The sequence below is a fragment of the Pundamilia nyererei genome, unplaced genomic scaffold, assembly GCF_000239375.1.
Source record: "Pundamilia nyererei isolate P.nyererei 1_Seehausen unplaced genomic scaffold, PunNye1.0 scaffold00110, whole genome shotgun sequence".
Taxonomy (NCBI): domain Eukaryota; kingdom Metazoa; phylum Chordata; class Actinopteri; order Cichliformes; family Cichlidae; genus Pundamilia; species Pundamilia nyererei.
This window is the reverse complement of record NW_005187511.1, coordinates 1055229-1072851: the sequence shown is the minus strand read 5'-3', so window position 1 is coordinate 1072851 and position 17623 is coordinate 1055229. Positions and strand designations below refer to the sequence as shown.

Below are 17623 nucleotides of genomic sequence, written 5' to 3'. Positions count from 1 at the left end.
TACGTGCCATCGAGTGACAGCCTACATCTCACTGATGTGTCGGGTCCGCGTATTGTGTTTATATCTTTTTGCGGAATCCATTTACCTGCTCTTATTTGTTGTTTTAGCTGTTTGGTGGTTGTTGGAATTCAGGCATTTCTGGCATAATACATTTATATTTAAAAATAGATTTAGGATTTAATGAATCTATGTTGCGTTATTCAAGCCAAAATGGATTTTTTTTAAACCCACCCCGACTTCCACCTCAACAGGAACATTTAAATAAATAACCGTTTAGTACTGCTACACTTAAACCTAGACAAGGGGCGTGCCTTACGACGTTGGCGTGACATCTGCGCTTGCGCAGTACTCTAACCGCGCAGTTCCTTTTACTCAAGGTATTTGAAAGCTGGCTCGGGAAGCGGTACGTCTGTACGACTTGTGGTGGCTCTCCATCCCATCCTAAATTAAACTAACTATCACGGTAAGGCGTCCCACTGCTTTAACAGTTGTGGTATTCAGTGACAGTTAATTCAGTGTCTGACATTTGTTACGGTTCAATAACTTAAGAGGAAATTTATATTGTTCGGAAATTAGCTAACTTTATGGTTAGCAGCAAACACATTAGCAAGCTAGTGCTAACTGTAGCTGGATGACTTGGACAGGACCGGCTGCTGGATCAGTCTATTCACTGGAATCGAGATCCTGCTTTCCATCTTGCTTTGAATATGCTTTTTTTCCCCCTTTTTGCTTTGTTCGGGACAGTGATGAAATGGTTTAATATAACGTAGACCTTGCATACTGTCCAATACATGCGAATCTGCGACGGCCATGTGCTTATATTAAAACTCGCAGGAGACTAGACAGCCTTTAGCCTGCTAGCTCAGACGCTACGCCGCATAAACCGATCTGGAGTCAGCAGCGGTGCCAAATTATGGCTACATTACCTCAATCTGGCATTGGCAGTCTATAGTGCTTAGCTGCTACCAGGCTAAAATGAATGCATGAATGATTTAGCCTAGCAGACACACTGTAAACTTAGGAGTCAAGAGTTAAGTTGGGTTGTTAGAGCAATGAAACGGCTTTCAATCAAATCAAGTCAAATTACGTATGCACATGGGAACTTTTATGTTATTTTGCTGGAAACAATGCACAGGTTTTAAGGCATTGCTAAAAATGTTGTAGATTTAGTTAGATCGTTACATGTTGTCAACCTATATGAGGTACTGCATTTAGTCTCTTGCAACGCACTTTTTGTTTTTCAGTAATTTACTCTTTCAGTCTTTTTTCCACTCCCTTGTAGTTTTGATCATGGAGCTGAATGATGCTAACCTACAGACCCTGACTGAGTTCCTAAGAAAAACCCTCGACCCAGATCCAACAGTCAGACGTCCTGGTAATACACTCTAATGACAGCTTGCATATCAAAAAGGAGTTTACAATGAATGTTGTTGTTCACTTATTTATTGAGCTATGAATAATTTATTTACTTCATTTACTCTAATATTTACTCTAATACTTCCTTTACAACATTTTTTTTCCTCCCTTACAGCTGAAAAGTTTCTTGAATCTGTAGAAGGAAACCAGAACTATCCACTGTTACTTCTCACGTTGCTGGAGAAGTCCCAGGACAACGTGATCCGCGTCTGTGCTGCTGTGACATTCAAAAATTATATAAAGAGAAACTGGAGAATTGTGAGTCTTGCTGAATAACAGCCTGATTGAAAGTGTTTTTCTCTGCACACATCTTTGAATAGAAATACACTGTGTTATCATTGAACCCAGGTCCATTTGAAATTGTTAGAGTTCACTTTTGTTATCTGCTTGCTAAACTGAAAGAAACAGTCTCCTTTGTCTCTCCCATGCACATAAAATACCTCAGTGTTAGCAGTGTGGCATAAGCCCTTCAGCTTCGCAGTCCAGGGGTGGGGGCAGTTAAAAATGCATTGCCATTCATTTACACCGGCATGGCACTACATAGGCAGTGTATTCAGCACTTTAACAGCACAGTATAAAGCTGATCGGTTGTAGTGATCTAGATTAAGATTTTTTTCCTCTTTATTCCATTAATAATTGTTTTGATTTTGTCATGTGTCTGCTGAGGTTCTCGAAAAGTTTGTGTGTAATACAATTTAACACCTGTGAGCAGGTTTGTTTATGCTGGCCTAATTCTGTGGTTTGTTTACTCACAGGTTGAAGATGAACCCAACAAAATCTCTGATCCTGACCGAACGGCAATAAAAGCAAACATTGTAAATTTGATGCTGAGCAGCCCGGAACAGATTCAGAAACAGGTGCGTCCCAACACGCCATTGTCCCTAAAAGGTGTACTTTAAAGCAAAGGAAGAATATCCATAAATTCACTCCTACTCATGTGTCCAATCTGTCTTCACAGTTAAGTGATGCCATCAGCATCATAGGACGTGAAGACTTTCCACAAAAATGGCCAGACCTTCTAACAGAGATGGTGACTCGCTTCAGAAGTGGAGATTTCCACATCATCAACGGTGTGCTGCGCACTGCACATTCACTCTTCAAGAGGTAGAACTCTCTTCTCAGTGATTTTAAAATCTTTTATGAATCTGTTTTCATAAAACAATTTAATGTGTTCTGCACCTTTTCTTCTTTTTAAGGTATCGCCATGAGTTCAAGTCAAATGAGCTTTGGTCTGAGATAAAATTGGTTCTGGACACGTTTGCTCTACCTCTGACTGAACTATTCAAGGTTTGTTATCGCCATTAAACCAAATGTTATGTAACACCTAACAAAATAAAACTTTTAAACAAGGTTTAGGAATACATCCGTCTTTGTTGCAGGCCACAATCGAGCTGTGTCAAACTCATGCTACAGATGTCAATGCCTTGAAGGTCCTCTTCTCATCACTCACACTTATCGCCAAGCTTTTCTACAGTCTTAACTTTCAGGTCAGTTCTTTGAAATAATAATATATTAAAAAAAAGAATTTAATGTAGTTGTATAGTAATTATTGATAAATCAGGATAGTTACAAAAAAGGTAGCACTACTATGTTGCCAGTAACATCTGGTTAGCTTCAGTCTGTTTAGGAATTTATTCATGTGCACTGTAAGTAAACTCTGCCGTGTCACACAGGACCTTCCAGAGTTTTTTGAGGACAATATGGAAACCTGGATGACCAATTTCCATGGCCTACTGACTTTGGATAATAAACTTTTACAAACAGATGTGAGTTATCTTCTCCTTTACATTTACTGCAACATAGTTTAATCACTTATTGCAAAAGTGTTTCTGACATTTGTGTGCGTCTCCCAGGATGAGGAGGAGGCAGGTCTCCTGGAGCTGCTGAAGTCTCAGATCTGTGACAATGCGGCTCTTTATGCTCAGAAGTACGATGAGGAATTTCAGCCATACCTGCCACGCTTTGTTACTGCAATCTGGAACCTTCTAGTTTCTACTGGCCAGGAAGTCAAATATGACCTGGTGAGAACAGTGAGACCTGACTGTGTTTCTGTTATTTTTGAAGTTCACTTAGCCCATACTTACAGTTCACCTTGTCTTTGTTGCAGCTCGTAAGCAATGCTATCCAGTTCTTGGCATCGGTCTGTGAAAGGCCACACTATAAGCATCTGTTTGAGGACCAGAATACACTCACAAGCATTTGTGAGAAGGTCATTGTGCCCAACATGGAGTTCAGAAGTAAGCCATCAAATTACACCTGGAAGTGCTTAGAGATTCAGGGCGTTGCTTGCTTGGATACACACATGCTTATGTGCTGAGTGTCACTGACCAGATTGACATTTAATGTCGGATTAGGTGCGGATGAGGAGGCCTTTGAAGATAACTCAGAGGAGTACATCCGAAGAGACCTGGAGGGATCTGGTAAAAATGCATCACCATCTCTTAAATTAAATTTGAATGAAAAAAGTTTTGCTTTTTACTTAATTTAAAATGATCTTAAAAACGTATAATGATGTTATATAGTTGTTATAAAACATTTTATCAAAATGCTTGATGATAATCCTATTTTGCCATCCTTTCTCAGACATCGACACTCGCCGTAGGGCTGCGTGTGATTTGGTGAGAGGACTTTGTAAATTTTTTGAGGGACCAGTCACAGCAATCTTCTCTGGCTACGTGAACTCGATGCTGGCCGAGTACGCCAAGACACCTCGGGAGAACTGGAAACACAAGGATGCTGCTATCTATTTGGTCACATCGCTGGCATCGAAAGCCCAGACACAAAAGGTGTGGTTGACATACGCACTCCATAGTTATTGAATTTGATGTATATCATATGTAACTGCTAAAACATTTGTGTTAAATGTGAAATCCTTTATCTTATCCAAACAGCATGGAATAACACAAGCCAACGAACTGGTGAATCTGACAGAGTTCTTTGTGAACCACATTCTCCCTGATTTAAAATCCCCCAATGGTAAGAAAACTGCTAATACTTCACATCTTAATGTGCCAATGCCTGTGCGATACAGCAGTTTCTTCACATTTATTCCTCTGTAACCAGCTGGATGATAGAGATACTATTCATTTTGAGATCCTAAAGATTTTGAGATATTGTGTAAATGTTCTGCCATTTACAAACGAAAATGTGAATTTTCTTCATGTCATTTTCATTGTAGTTAATGAGTTCCCAGTGCTGAAGGCTGATGCCATCAAGTATGTCATGATCTTCAGAAGCCAGGTATGACTTCCTGCTTTTTTTCCCTCCCCAATGACCAGCTCAGTTTCAGAAAAAAAAAATCCAATACCGAGAGTGCTTCTATCTTCTTTTTTCCTCTTTTTTTTTTTTTTTTTTTTTGTCTTTAGCTTCCTAAAGAGCAGCTGCTGCAGGCAGTCCCTCTACTAATAACTCACCTGCAGGCAGAGAGCACAGTGGAGCACACTTATGCTGCACATGCTTTGGAGAGACTGTTCACTATGAGGGGACCCAACAACACAACACTGTAAGTATCAAATAATATTGTAACACATAGAATAATAATTATCATCTTTGATAGACATGTAAGGCAAAGTTAATGGAACTTCTTTCCATCCATGTTTTGATAGGCAACACAAAAGGCCAATTATAGTGACAATAATGCTGAACCAGTCATGTCAATAGAGCCATGTTGGGTTAAATTGATGCATGCAGCACAGAGCATAGGAGAAGCATCTGGCAGCAGGACGTGTTACTGTAGCTGTATGCCCCAGTATGTTGAAAGTGTGAGAGGGATAATAGAAAAAACCGAAAGTAAAAAATGTTGATTAAAACTCGAGCAATGGCGTTACCAAAGAAGACACCCCAGCAGACACGGCCCAAGGCTCAAAACGCAGAGAACAAAGGGAGGTCAGAGGACTGCTGTGGGGATGTTTTGGCTTTTTAACCCGAGAAAGGAGCAGAAAAGAGTGCACTGCAAATTGTGTTGGTGCAAATTGGTTATAACACCAATTGTTTTTAAGCAGTGCCATCTTTAGTGCACACACAATGCAAGACTCTATAGTCCCATTTTGTCCATCGCCATTTCTTTAGTTAAAAAACAAACAAACAAGTGATACAGAACATAAATTTAAATTAGTGGTTAATGAGTTGGACTGATCTATGAAATAAAGCTGCATGTTAAAAGCAGCATATAAGAAGGTTTACATTTCCCAAATGTAACGCCAGAGTTTCTACAGTTGTAAAAAGCCTGCAAAAGTCATGGACATTTAGGGTGGAGCATTTTGGGGAAAATCCTGGAAATGTCAACCCTAATTCTGTGGGGAGATTAATCCGTTTTCATGGCCTATGGTGTGGATGTAAGTTTGCACAATGCCAGGAAAGAACAGATTTTAATGTGTTGCATCATGTTTGGTGATAGTTAAAGGTAACTAACGTCAAACTAGGGACTGTTTTGATCATTGTTTGCTGAGGTAAAGCTTACAGCGACTAGTTATCAGCTCACTACTCAATACTCACTGTTTTCTGAAGTCTGTACTGAAGCCTTAATAAGAGTTTCTGCCATCACCATCTTGGTATCAAAAACAGATGTGATGAGGAAGAGTATATGTACAATTACAGGTCTGTTATAGCCGCAAATGTATGTCAAACCCTGTTAGTGAAGTAAATTTTAATATTAACTTAATTTTTTCCTTTGCAATAAAGAGCATTTATTCTCATTAGAATGTTGTCTCAATCATTAAAGGGGAAAACTGTGTATTAATCCTGTAATGTTGTGAGCACTCATGCCTAGTAGTGGCTATATTGCCTGTTAGTATCGTTTTCTCCATCCATTTAGTATTAAACTGTAAGATGAAAGGATTCCAAAGTGCAGTCAGTCTTCTTCTTTGTGTGTTATCAGTATCACTGCTGCAGAGATGGCACCCTTTACTGAACAGCTGCTCAACAACTTGTTCAAGGCACTGGCTTTTCCTGGTTCTGCAGAAAATGAATACATTATGAAAGGTGAGCCTGATTTGCCTGTTATCTAAATGCTCCTCACTCACTGTCACACGAAGTCCAAAGTTAATAACATAGCCTAATTGTGCATGTTAATTTTTTTCGTTTCATTTTCAAAGCCATCATGCGCAGCTTCTCCCTGCTGCAGGAGTCCATTGTTCCCTACATCCCTACGCTGATTGGTCAGCTCACTCATAAGCTTCTCCAAGTCAGCAAGGTAACACAATGTTTGTTAGTACTTATATATACAGATAGATTTGTTTTGAGGGGAAACGCATCAAGTATTGAAAAATGTTTCGTCTGCTTTCAGAATCCCAGCAAACCTCACTTTAACCACTACCTGTTTGAGTCCCTGTGCCTGTCTGTCCGCATCACCTGCAAGGCGAACCCCGCTACAGTCAGCAGTTTTGAGGAAGCACTCTTCCCCGTCTTCACGGAGATCCTCCAGAACGATGTTCAGGGTACGTCAGTTATTTAAGTGTAGATTGTGTTAAAACACAGTTGGTGCCTCTTTAGGGACAACTCAACATCTTTATCCGTCTTCTTTTGCAGAGTTTCTTCCATATGTGTTCCAGGTGATGTCTCTCCTCCTAGAGATCCACTCTAACTCTATTCCCGCCTCCTATATGGCCTTATTCCCTCATTTGCTGCAGCCTGTACTTTGGGAACGAACAGGGAACATCCCCCCTCTGGTGCGCCTCCTTCAGGCTTACCTGGAGAAGGGAGGTGAAACTATTGCTAGGTCTGCTGCTGATAAAATAGTGAGTATGGCACAACCTCCTCCTCCTCCTTCACTGAAATTTCGTGAACAAATACTTTTAAATTTTATATTTACAAGTTATTTTTTTTTCAATATTTATTTATTTTTGGCCAGAAGATGACTAATTTAAAATCTAGCTCAACCGGGTACTTTAATTGCTAATCAGTAAAATAACTATACAAGTTTTCTTCTGATTCTCGTTTTCTTACTCGGCAAAAAAGATGGCATGTTTTTCTTATTGTTTGTCGACTTTTTTCCTCAGCCTGGCTTGCTTGGAGTTTTCCAAAAGCTTATAGCATCCAAGGCCAATGATCATCAAGGATTTTACCTTCTCAACAGTATCATAGAGCACATGCCCCCGTAAGCTGATAAATCTTCTCCTCAGTGGTTCATTTCTAAAGTGTTGTCTTTGGCAAAAAATGTTTAGGTTTTTGGTTTTTGCTGTTGTTAATGTTTTCCCTTTCTTTTGCCAGAGAATCACTCATTCAGTACAGGAAACAGATCTTCATTTTGCTCTTCCAGAGGCTACAAGGTTCCAAAACCACCAAGTTCATCAAGAGTTAGTATACCATTACCATTAGCAACATTCAAGCTTTAATCTACTCCAGCAGTGCCAGCGACTGAACCTTTTTATCTCCCCTCTCATAGGTTTCCTGGTGTTTGTCAATTTGTATTGTGTCAAATATGGAGCTATAGCACTTCAGGAGATTTTTGACAGCATCCAGCCAAAGTAAGTGTTCCAAAAAAACCAAACCCCAAAACAAAATGTTGTTTGATCCATCAGTTGCACAAAAGAAGCTACAAGTTCTGTTGATAAGCTAATTTGATGGCTTTCAAACTTACTGCAAAGACGCACAATTTTTGCTGATCTATTTTAAAAGTAACACTTATGTCAAAACTTAATTAATCATGCACCTCTTTTAGTTTCTTCACTAGCTCTGGTGCTTATGGAAAAATTAAAACTATAGTTGACTGAAGTGATGACATTGCAAAGTGTGTGTGTGTGATTATAGAGTGCAGTAGTTACCAGTAGCTGTAATTTAATTTCAAACCAAAGACCGATTTGAAAGTGTATTAAATTCACTGACTTTGTGTTGCAGAATGTTTGGTATGGTGCTGGAGAAAATTGTTATTCCAGAGGTTCAGAAGGTGTCTGGACCAGTCGAGAAAAAGATCTGTGCTGTTGGCATTACAAAGATCCTCACTGAGTGTCCTGCAATGATGGACACGGAGTACACGAAACTCTGGTAAGAAAACATGAAGCTCGAACATTTAAAAACTTTACACAGCAGCAATGCACACTTTTCATTTACACTGCCTGAGATTGAAGTGGACAGTGGATCATTATATTACAGTAACCCAAAATCAGTTAAACTTCAGGGACGTCAGCTTGTCCAGTTAGGAACTACAGTATAAACCGCTCTAAATCCACTTCATCTACAAAGAGAGCAGGTTCACACTAGGGCTGCCACAAACAATTATTTTGATAGTCGACTAATCAGATCATGCATCCCCTGGACATAAAACGTAAAGTTTATTGCACCAGCATGCATCTGCTCTTATGTAACTATCATTAGCTTACAGGTTAAAGTGTTTAAGGTTTGTGCTAACTAAAAAGACTAAAAAGATGATTAAACCTTTAATGAAATTTGCAGATTGTCTCGGTGGAGTTTAATAAACTCAGCCGTCTGCTCCTTGCTATCTAAAATATAACAGGACACTGGAGTATATTCTACCATCTCACACTTCTGTTTAATCCCTTCTCTGTTTTCTGTTTATTCAGCTGTGTGAAAATTATAACTTTAATCTCAGCCAACCGTTTTCTCAGTAAAATACTGACAAAAGCCAAACAAAAATATTTTTAAGTTATCCAAGTGTTTAACCTGAGTAGCAGAAGATCTGAGCGGGGATCTGAAAACAATGTGCCGGGAGTTTGTTCTCGCCGGCTCTAGTGAGGCTTGAACCCCCGGCTAGCTATCGAGCTAGTGGGTAACAGGTGTCTCCAAAAACATCGGAGCACTTGTGCAAAAATCTGGTGTCTTAATAAACCAAGCAGATATTTAAAGTTCACACAGCTACATTCTCACCTGAAAATAAGTTAAAACTTTATTTTGTGACCAAGAAAGAGTAATATTAAAACTCAGTAGCTGCCACCATTGTTGGAAACTGGAAATGAAGGACAAATTTGGAGGAGTCTTTGAATTTGGACAGCCTTCCTTGCGTTGCTGTAACGTAATCGGCCAACAAATGTGGCCTCCAAAAGATGCGGCCCCTGAATTTGGACACGCTACGATACCGGAGACTCATTTTTCTTCTTCGGGGTTTAACAGCAGCTGGCATCCTTGTACATGCAGTGCTGCCTTCTTCTGTTTCAGTCCGTTATTACACTCTTAAATCCTGCTACTTATTCCTGCATCTTTCAGGATCTTACAAAGCTTCAGATGACTATTAAATTAATCTTTGACGATTTTGATAGTTGACGTAATCGTGAGTAGTCGACAAATTGTGGCAGCCCTAGTTCACACTGAGCACATGAGTCTGAAGATGCTATGGGAAATAATGGGCTCCTTGCACTTCAGGTGTTCTCTGGAAAATGCCAGATGATGCTGGGATGTAAGCAAAGGTCCCACTAAAGGATTTGGGACCACAAACACGCACACGTAACCCACAGCACTCCTCCTGTTCCTCCTTGGGGAGATGGCTGCTGGGAATATTACATATTAGTAGATACCAATGTTTATTTGTTGTCCTGAGTAAAACAAAGACGAGTTATTGTATCTCTTCAGGACCCCACTGCTCCAGGCCCTCATCGGTTTCTTTGAGCTTCCTGAAGACGACAGCATCCCAGACGATGAGCACTTCATTGACATCGAAGACACACCGGGCTATCAGACTGCCTTCTCACAGCTGGCCTTTGCCGGGAAGAAGGAGCACGACCCAATTGGAGATGCTGTTGGCAATCCAAAAATCCTGCTGGCCCAGTCACTGCACAAGCTTTCTACTGCCTGCCCTGGAAGGGTAAGTTCACAAATGCAGGCAGTTTTGTTCTTTTTCTGGTTTGATTCAATGTGTTTGGAATCCAAGAATTGTCACTTTGGAAACCATATTGATAAACATTGTACCCCCCCTCCCCCTCTGTGCAGGTTCCTTCAATGCTGAGCACGAGTCTGAATGCAGAAGCTCTCCAGTTCCTGCAGGGCTACTTACAGGCGGCTACTGTGCAGCTGGTTTAAAACCAAAGCAAAATCTCAGTACCCTGCAGGAATAGCCACAATGACCCCTCGGTCACATGACAGACCTGCTTCAGTTGAACTCGAGACCTGAAAGTTAAATGGATTTACCAGAGAAGTAAATTTTGCCTGAATTCAGGGTGTGTACTCCAATGGAAGTCATTTTAAGGTTTTTCTTTTAAGAAAAGGAAAAAAGGAACACGACCAAAACTGAATTACTTTAAGATATCTGGGCCTTTTTCTTTTCATGTGATAAAGGCTAACAAGGATTTGAATGTCAGGTTGTGAAGCACTTACCAGTTTATTTCAAAAACATCAGCAACAGCAGCAGATGTAAAAATAAATAAAAGAAATTGAACGTGTGGGACGCTGAACATGTATTTCAAACAGGAGGGTTTAAATCATTTCTTTTGTATGTTTGACTTCCTTTTTACGGTTATGAGGCTGTAGTCTGTGGCTCAAACATAAAGCTTAATATTTTTCTGTTGCATGTTTCCCTTTATTTGTTAATGTCTTTGTTGTTTCTGCACTGTTTGTTAATGTGAATAAAAAGAGGCACTAGTATGGATCTGTTATCACTGCAGTCGCTATTCTATCCACACTGTTATGAATTGTTTTTATTTCATTTGCGAGGCCCTTTAGCATCAGCAGTGGATACTTAAGCAGCTCAGCATTCATGACAAATTGCTTCATACAATTTTGCCTTTGGGAAGTCCTGGAAAAAACGAATGTAAGCAGATTTTCACAGAATATTAGAAAGACACCATCAGAAACGTTAGCACAATTTGGTATGGCCGTTGGAGGTCTTCATTTCAATGTTCTTGATGAATGGTAGCATGCACTTGTCGCCTCCCATGAAGCGATACGTTGCAACATTTGCCTCCCAAGGTAGTAAGCTAGAAGGAAAAAAAGAATGAACTTTGTTTTAAAACTGGGATTTCTTTTCCTCTTGGGTATGCAGTGCTGAATGGCTGCACACACAAAAACCAACAAAAATTAAACCTCTTTCCTGTAATGCAACTCCAGCAAACATTCAGGTACGCTGTGATAAATTCCAGACCTTTTAAACTGTTCCAAGCCTTTATTTAGAAGTACAATAGATTTTGAGAGGACTAAGTGCTTATAGCGGTTTGCTTTACAGTTGGTTGCTTTATACCAGGAGTCAAGCATAAGGCCCAAGGGGCTTAATCGGCCCAGCAAAGGCTCCAATCTGATCCACTATTGGCAGCTTTGGAAAATGTGAAGAAGGGCACGAGTTTCTGACCTTTAAACTGCATTTGAATAGGTTTAACAGCTTTTTCATGCTGATAAAATAATGAAGTAAAAGATAAGCAATTAAAAGACAGCCAAATTTTCACAATGTGTCCACAGTAGGATATTTCCCGTAAAGTAACAGAAACTTCGTTTTTTTAAATTATAGCACAGTGTCTGCAATGAGCTACCACAGCTGTTTTTTTGTTTTGTTTTTTTACACATTTTTCTCTGACAGTTTAACCCCAAAGAGTCATGCTAACTGATTTCTTTCATTTACTACAGAAGCATTTCTTTATCATGTAGAAAATCTGAGGAACGAGACGTCTCAGGGATTAAATGTGTAGTTTAACTGTTTTCAGTAGCAGACAGGATAGCCTCACTGGCCCCGCCCTATTTAGATCATCATCTCATTCAAAATAAGTTTGACATCAGTGCTCTATACAGTCTCCATGAGAGAAATAACTCTTGAAAAGGGAAATGGGATGGATCATCAACAATTTTCTGAACCTGATGAACAACAGCTTTCTCATATTTTGGTTTGGGAGACCGGTGTTCTTTGTTTCCTATGATTTTCATGGCAATTTTTACCCGTTTCTCAATTGTTGATTTTGACTTTACTGTAAGTAAACTTTAGAGCTTACGCCAAACAATCTGCGCCTATGAGGCAATTTTTCACATTAAAAAAACAAAAAAAAAACATCATTGTGTCAATATAGATGCCCAAGTACTTATATGAGCTAACATGCTCTATTGTACATCCATCAAGAAATGGAAAACAAAAGCCCCATATTAATTTAAGCCTTGGTAAAAGCAGCTGATCATGTCATATAATCCACTTAGTACTTACGCTCTTGCAAGAAAGGGGATGTACATAAGACGAGGAATGCAGATCATCTGCTGTTCTGCTAGGATGGCTTTCATAGACTGCTGCACAGTGTAGAGAGGCTCAAGAGGTGGAATTATGCTGCGAAGCTCTTTCCTGGTAAATGCAATACAGAGGCATTAAAGAACATACTGAAATGCAGCTTTACTTCATTATTACCACCCAGCAAGCTCCAGTTGTGAATAATTGCATCTCACCTGATTTCACAGCCTGCGAACATCCCTGTGTCTACAATATAAGGACATACTAAAGTGGTTTTGATGCCATTCAGGTCTTCTGCTATCAACTCATGTGTCAGTGACTCGTGGAATCCAACAGCTCCAAATTTACTAGCACAGTAATCCTGTAGAGGGAAGTAGAAAGACCAGAGAGAGGAGCCTTTAAATGAGTTGTCGGGTCAGTTAACATACGCTTTGGAAAGTATTTCTGTTAAGTTTGTGCTCGAACAGTTCTTTGCAGTGTACCTCAACGCAGGCAGTGCTGAACAGTCCAAGTGCACTGGCGACGGTCACGATGTGGCCATGATTTTGTTCTTTCATCCGTGGCAGGAACGCTTTCGTCATCTGTTGGGTGAAATTAGGAAGGTTGCAGCAGTAAGTGAAGCAGTAAAGCTTATCATGGGGGCCAGGAACCATAAACCTTTGCTTAAAGCTCAAAATCTGATTTGCATACTTTATGTGTCTACAACTTTTCAGAAATTAAAGTGGAATTATTGTGCTTTTCCTTATTTTGATCTCGTGCAGTGATGATATTTAGAAGTAAGTACCCAGACTCCAGACTGTTATAAATTACCTTTCTCACACTGTTTTTTGGGCATTTGGCTCTGTGTGACATCATAGAGAGAGAGACATCAGTACCTGCACACAGCTCTGGAGCAAAGTATGCTAAAAGACAGAGGACTTAAACATATAGGAGCTAAAAGGGCTTGTTTAAGACAGACGAGGAACCGTCAGGCTGCATCAGGCCAAGTTCACAAGACAATTACAAAGTCCAACAATAAAAATATGGAGCTGCAAACTTGCACAGAAGCTCCTTTTAAATGTAATTTAAGAATGCTTTAAAAGCCATTTAATGGGGCAAAAAGTCAAGTGAGGACATTCCCAAAGAAAGGCTATTAATGGCAAATGAACTCTTGATTAGACATGCAGAGAAAAATAGTTGACTCCAGGTAGGCTTTAGTGTAAAATAGCTTGTGTATTTACATACCAACCCCCCAAAACCTACGAAGATATGGGAATATGCACATGAAGGTTGGTTTTATTGTTTGGAGGATCTTGGTTTTGAAAACTGAAAATGGGACATTGTCGATGTTTCACAGCTTTATGACTTTAACTGATACTATATTTGTGCTATGAATATGTATTCAAACAGTGAAACTTGGAATAAAAGCTAACACGTGGAAACAGGAGAGAAACCAGAGAGAAACAAGTCTCATTTGACGGATCAGGTGTAGCTTATTTGATAACAATAAAGAGAAAAGCCGCCCACCGTTTGTCTCTCGTCGATTTTACGCAAATCCGCTTATTGTCACTTATTTTATGAGCAGGAGATTGAGGCTTTAGGAGGCTCGAAAGCAGGATCACGTACCTAACTTGATGCTGGCTTGTAGCGTGTTTTTATTTATATGTGTACATGAGTTATGATCATCATTATGACACATCAGTGCACAAGTCCAACCGGAACCAGCGAGGAGGACACTAAATGGGTGTTACATAACTCCTGTGAGACCGGTGGATCGCCCATTAATTTTTTTTCTTTAAAGTGGTGGCTCAAGAATGTGTGCGTTAAAAAAGCATCAGCTCTCACCCAGAAAAGCGCGTGGCAGTTCACCAGCAGAGTCCTCTCCAGAAGCTCATCCGGACAGTCCAGCAGCCTCCGTCCAGCCACTACGCCTGCGTTGTTGACCATTATGGAGACATGCCCGACCTCCGCTCTCACCCGGTTCGCTGTCTCGTAAATGTTCCGACGCTTGGACAGGTCCACCGTGTAGGTGTGCACCCGGACGCCCAGTTCTCGCACCAGCCTGGCAGTCTGCTCGTTGGCAGCCGCGTTGCAGTCCCACAGCACCAGGTGGGCCCCCTCTTTGGCAAACTCCAGGGCGAACAGCCGACCCAGCGCCCCCCCGGCTCCCGTGATCAGACACAGTTCCCCATCGATGCATTTAAGCCTCGGCCGAAGGAAAGTCTGCAGGATGGCACTCAGGATAGAGCCGGTTAGGTCGATTAGCATCAGCAACAAGTCTACTAACACAATCATGACGCTTTGACACACCTGCTGCTTCTGCGTCCAGGAGAAGCCAACGAGTCACACAAAAAAGAATGCCAAGCTTTGGAGTGTAGTTACCTCTCCGTGTGACGTTGGGGTTGGAGGCTTGTTTTATGTAACTGTGCCGGATTATAGGACGGTCGGCTGATGGCGGCCGCCAATAGAGCAGCTTTTTGTTTGATAAATGAAGAGCTGAGTGACTCGCTTGAATACACTTATAAAGAGCGGCTGTGGGATTGAGGCAGGGATTACGATAACACTCAGTGGACCCAGAGTTATTGCAGTCTTTTACTTTCTGAGCTGTTATTTTAGTTTTGGGTTCATGTTTTCATCGTAGTTTAGAATCAAAAAGTTTTCGGGGGGAATCTGCTCATATAAACGTTTTAGTAGTCTCACTGTTGCTTTCGGTCATTTTAATACAATACGGTTTATGACCATCGGAATAGGTGTTACAATGCAAACACTTGGCGAAGAAGACAGCTGACCTCGAAGTCATGACGTAACCAATCAACAAACGTGCACGGAAGCCTCATCAAGCAGGCTGTGCAGTTTTGTAAGTTCACAAAATGTTTATTATTTCAAGTGTAGATTTTATTTTTGTATTTCATTTAAATGAAATATTTTAAGAGTTTAACTTTATATATTTTTATTTTATTTATTAAAAATATTTTAAAAGTATTAATTATTATGACTATTTTCTAATTATACATTTTGAGGTAAAAGAAAAAAAATCTGTCCTCCTTATAATAAATAAACAGGGTCTTATTTCAAAGTGCGACTTATAACCTTTAGTTTAAACGTGTCACAGTTACTACAGTAAACGACTTTATGATATACATTCCTCTCCTTTCATCTTAGTATAGAAGTTATTCCTGATCCATGATGTGAGGTGGATTATCCAACTCTGTACAAAATGTTAAGCTGATAAACTGTTCATCATGTGCGCACAAATCTCTAATAAGTAGCGTTTTTCATAAACTCATATTCTTGGAATATTTTCTCGTGATCTGCTGTAGGTCACACTTAATGTTTTTGTGTTATTGCAGTGCTCGTGTAACAGACATGACTACTTCAGTTAAGGTTGTTGCTGGCGTTTACTGTAGCTTAATCCTTTTCACAATCTCGGTCATGGTGTAGAATGATGTAACATAACTTTTACAGTCACTGAAAAATAGTTTTTGTTGTTTGCTTATAGTCTTTAACAATTTCTTCTTTTGGGTGCTCCCTTTAGGGGATCATCTGCTTCCATCTCACCCTATCACTAGCATCTTCCTCTGTCACTCCAGCCCTCTGCACATCCTCCTTCACTAGATCCCTGAACCTCCTCTGCGGTCTTCTTCTTTTCCTCCTGCCTGGCAGCTCCATATTCAGCATCCTTTATCCATTTTGTCCACTATCTCTCGTCTGCACATGGCCAATCCATCTCAGCCTTGCTTCTGTAACTTTACTCCATACCACTCAACCTGAGCTGTCCCTCTGATACACTCATTTCTAATCCTGTCCATTCTGCTTGCTCCCAATGAAAATCTTAGCATCTTCAACTCTGCCACCTCCATCTTAGCCTCCTGTCCTTTTTTTTCAGTCCCACCGCCTCCAAACATACATCATAGCAAGGCTCACTACGATCTTGTAAACCTTCTTTTTAAAATGGTTAGACTATAAAATTTTTAGAGTGAACCTTCCATAGAAATCTCTACAGTGACAATATTAAAAGGGATTAGAAAATGAGATCACATTTCTCCTATATCAACTTCTCTTTATCGGCTCCCTGTTAAATCCAGAAGTGAATATAAAACCTGTCTCCTCGCATAAAACTCTTGAACAATCAGACCACATCATATCTTAAAGGCCCGATAATACCATATTGTCCAATCAGAGCACTTCGTTCTCAGACTGCACACTTCCTGGTGGTTCAGAGAGATCCTAAAAGTAGAATGTGGGACTTCCCATGATGCACTTCTTCTCCATTCCTGTCTTTGCACACCCAGTGTGTTTGTAACCCCACTACTGTATGTCATTAAATTAAATTGTGTCTCTGCTCTTTCCCATATTGTTCATATACTGCTTTCATGCATTCACACTTACACTACAATGGATCCATTAGACCAAACTTGGGGTTGAGTATCTCGCCAAAGCATGGGCTCATTAGTCAAGCAAAAATATTGTTCTGGTCCCAGTGTTCTAATAGTGTTTGCTCCATTATGGAAGAAAATGGACAGTTGGATGCATATTTTTTTTTACCTTGAATTGATATCCACGTCACCTTAAGATTTTGAAAAATGCAATAAAAATAATAACTGTAAAAATAATCAACAAGTAATTAAGTGTTGATGTTGGTATTGGTGGTCATTGCTGGCACAGAATGGAAACTTCACTGGTCACTCATCATTAAAACTAGATGTACTGTGTTTGATGCAGGAAATACAGTTTGTTCTTCCATGTAAATTAATGGCATACTGAGACTGCTGTGGAGAGTTGCACCAAATCTGCTCAGTATTTCTCTATGTGAACTTACTGGTGAACCCCTCCACAACAGTCCGTGTTTCTCATGTGGCGTCATGGGAAACTTAACCTCCCACTCCTGAAAGTTTAGTCAGAGACATCGGATCCGTACACATCTTAATGGATACGAAAACATACCACTAGAGGGAGCTATTGTATAAAACAAGCAGTGTTTATCCTCGACCCTTTAGCTCAGGCTTGTGCAGTCACTGCAGTTTGCTGTCACACGTTGTTATGTATGGAGGACCACAAGAGCCACGCGCATCGAAATAAAGAATTCTGTGCTTAAATAATGAACTGTCTTACAAGAAGAGTGAGACTCGCGGGACCAACACTGGA

The 17623-nt window shown here is 40.2% G+C and overlaps 2 protein-coding genes across 2 annotated transcripts; one reads left to right on the top strand and one right to left on the bottom strand.

The window, feature by feature from the left end:
- The first annotated feature begins 306 nt into the window (after nucleotides 1-306).
- Nucleotides 307-10953, top strand: cse1l (CSE1 chromosome segregation 1-like (yeast)). The gene is made up of 25 exons (XM_005741394.1): nucleotides 307-463; nucleotides 1283-1375; nucleotides 1532-1674; nucleotides 2172-2273; nucleotides 2375-2520; nucleotides 2613-2703; nucleotides 2796-2903; nucleotides 3090-3182; nucleotides 3270-3437; nucleotides 3524-3653; nucleotides 3771-3836; nucleotides 4000-4202; nucleotides 4308-4392; nucleotides 4595-4656; nucleotides 4782-4918; nucleotides 6293-6396; nucleotides 6510-6607; nucleotides 6701-6851; nucleotides 6943-7151; nucleotides 7413-7510; nucleotides 7624-7709; nucleotides 7799-7880; nucleotides 8251-8397; nucleotides 9937-10168; nucleotides 10294-10953. Exons 2-25 carry the CDS (start codon nucleotides 1291-1293, stop codon nucleotides 10381-10383), a joined length of 2916 nt encoding a protein of 971 aa, XP_005741451.1. The 5' UTR covers nucleotides 307-463; nucleotides 1283-1290; the 3' UTR covers nucleotides 10384-10953.
- Nucleotides 10949-15186, bottom strand: LOC102211802 (retinol dehydrogenase 10-B-like). Its single transcript, XM_005741395.2, has 5 exons — nucleotides 14324-15186; nucleotides 12982-13080; nucleotides 12715-12860; nucleotides 12482-12613; nucleotides 10949-11276 (listed from the first exon to the last, which is right to left on the bottom strand). The coding sequence occupies exons 1-5, from the start codon at nucleotides 14771-14773 to the stop codon at nucleotides 11156-11158; spliced, it is 948 nt and encodes a 315-aa protein (XP_005741452.1). The 5' UTR covers nucleotides 14774-15186; the 3' UTR covers nucleotides 10949-11155.
- Nucleotides 15187-17623: the final 2437 nt, after the last annotated feature.

Bases quoted from the DNA above. Each gene is read 5' to 3' on its own strand.
- cse1l (XM_005741394.1), top strand. From the start codon at position 1,291: ATGGAGCTGAATGATGCTAACCTACAGACCCTGACTGAGTTCCTAAGA. The intron at 4,203-4,307 runs GTGTGGTTGACA...TTATCCAAACAG, and splicing joins CGAAAGCCCAGACACAAAAG to CATGGAATAACACAAGCCAA. The intron at 8,398-9,936 runs GTAAGAAAACAT...GTATCTCTTCAG, and splicing joins ACGGAGTACACGAAACTCTG to GACCCCACTGCTCCAGGCCC.
- LOC102211802 (XM_005741395.2), bottom strand. From the start codon at position 14,773: ATGATTGTGTTAGTAGACTTGTTGCTGATGCTAATCGACCTAACCGGC. The intron at 12,861-12,981 runs GTACACTGCAAA...TTCCCTCTACAG, and splicing joins TCAGCACTGCCTGCGTTGAG to GATTACTGTGCTAGTAAATT. The intron at 11,277-12,481 runs GTAAGTACTAAG...TTTTCCTTCTAG, and splicing joins ATCCCCTTTCTTGCAAGAGC to CTTACTACCTTGGGAGGCAA.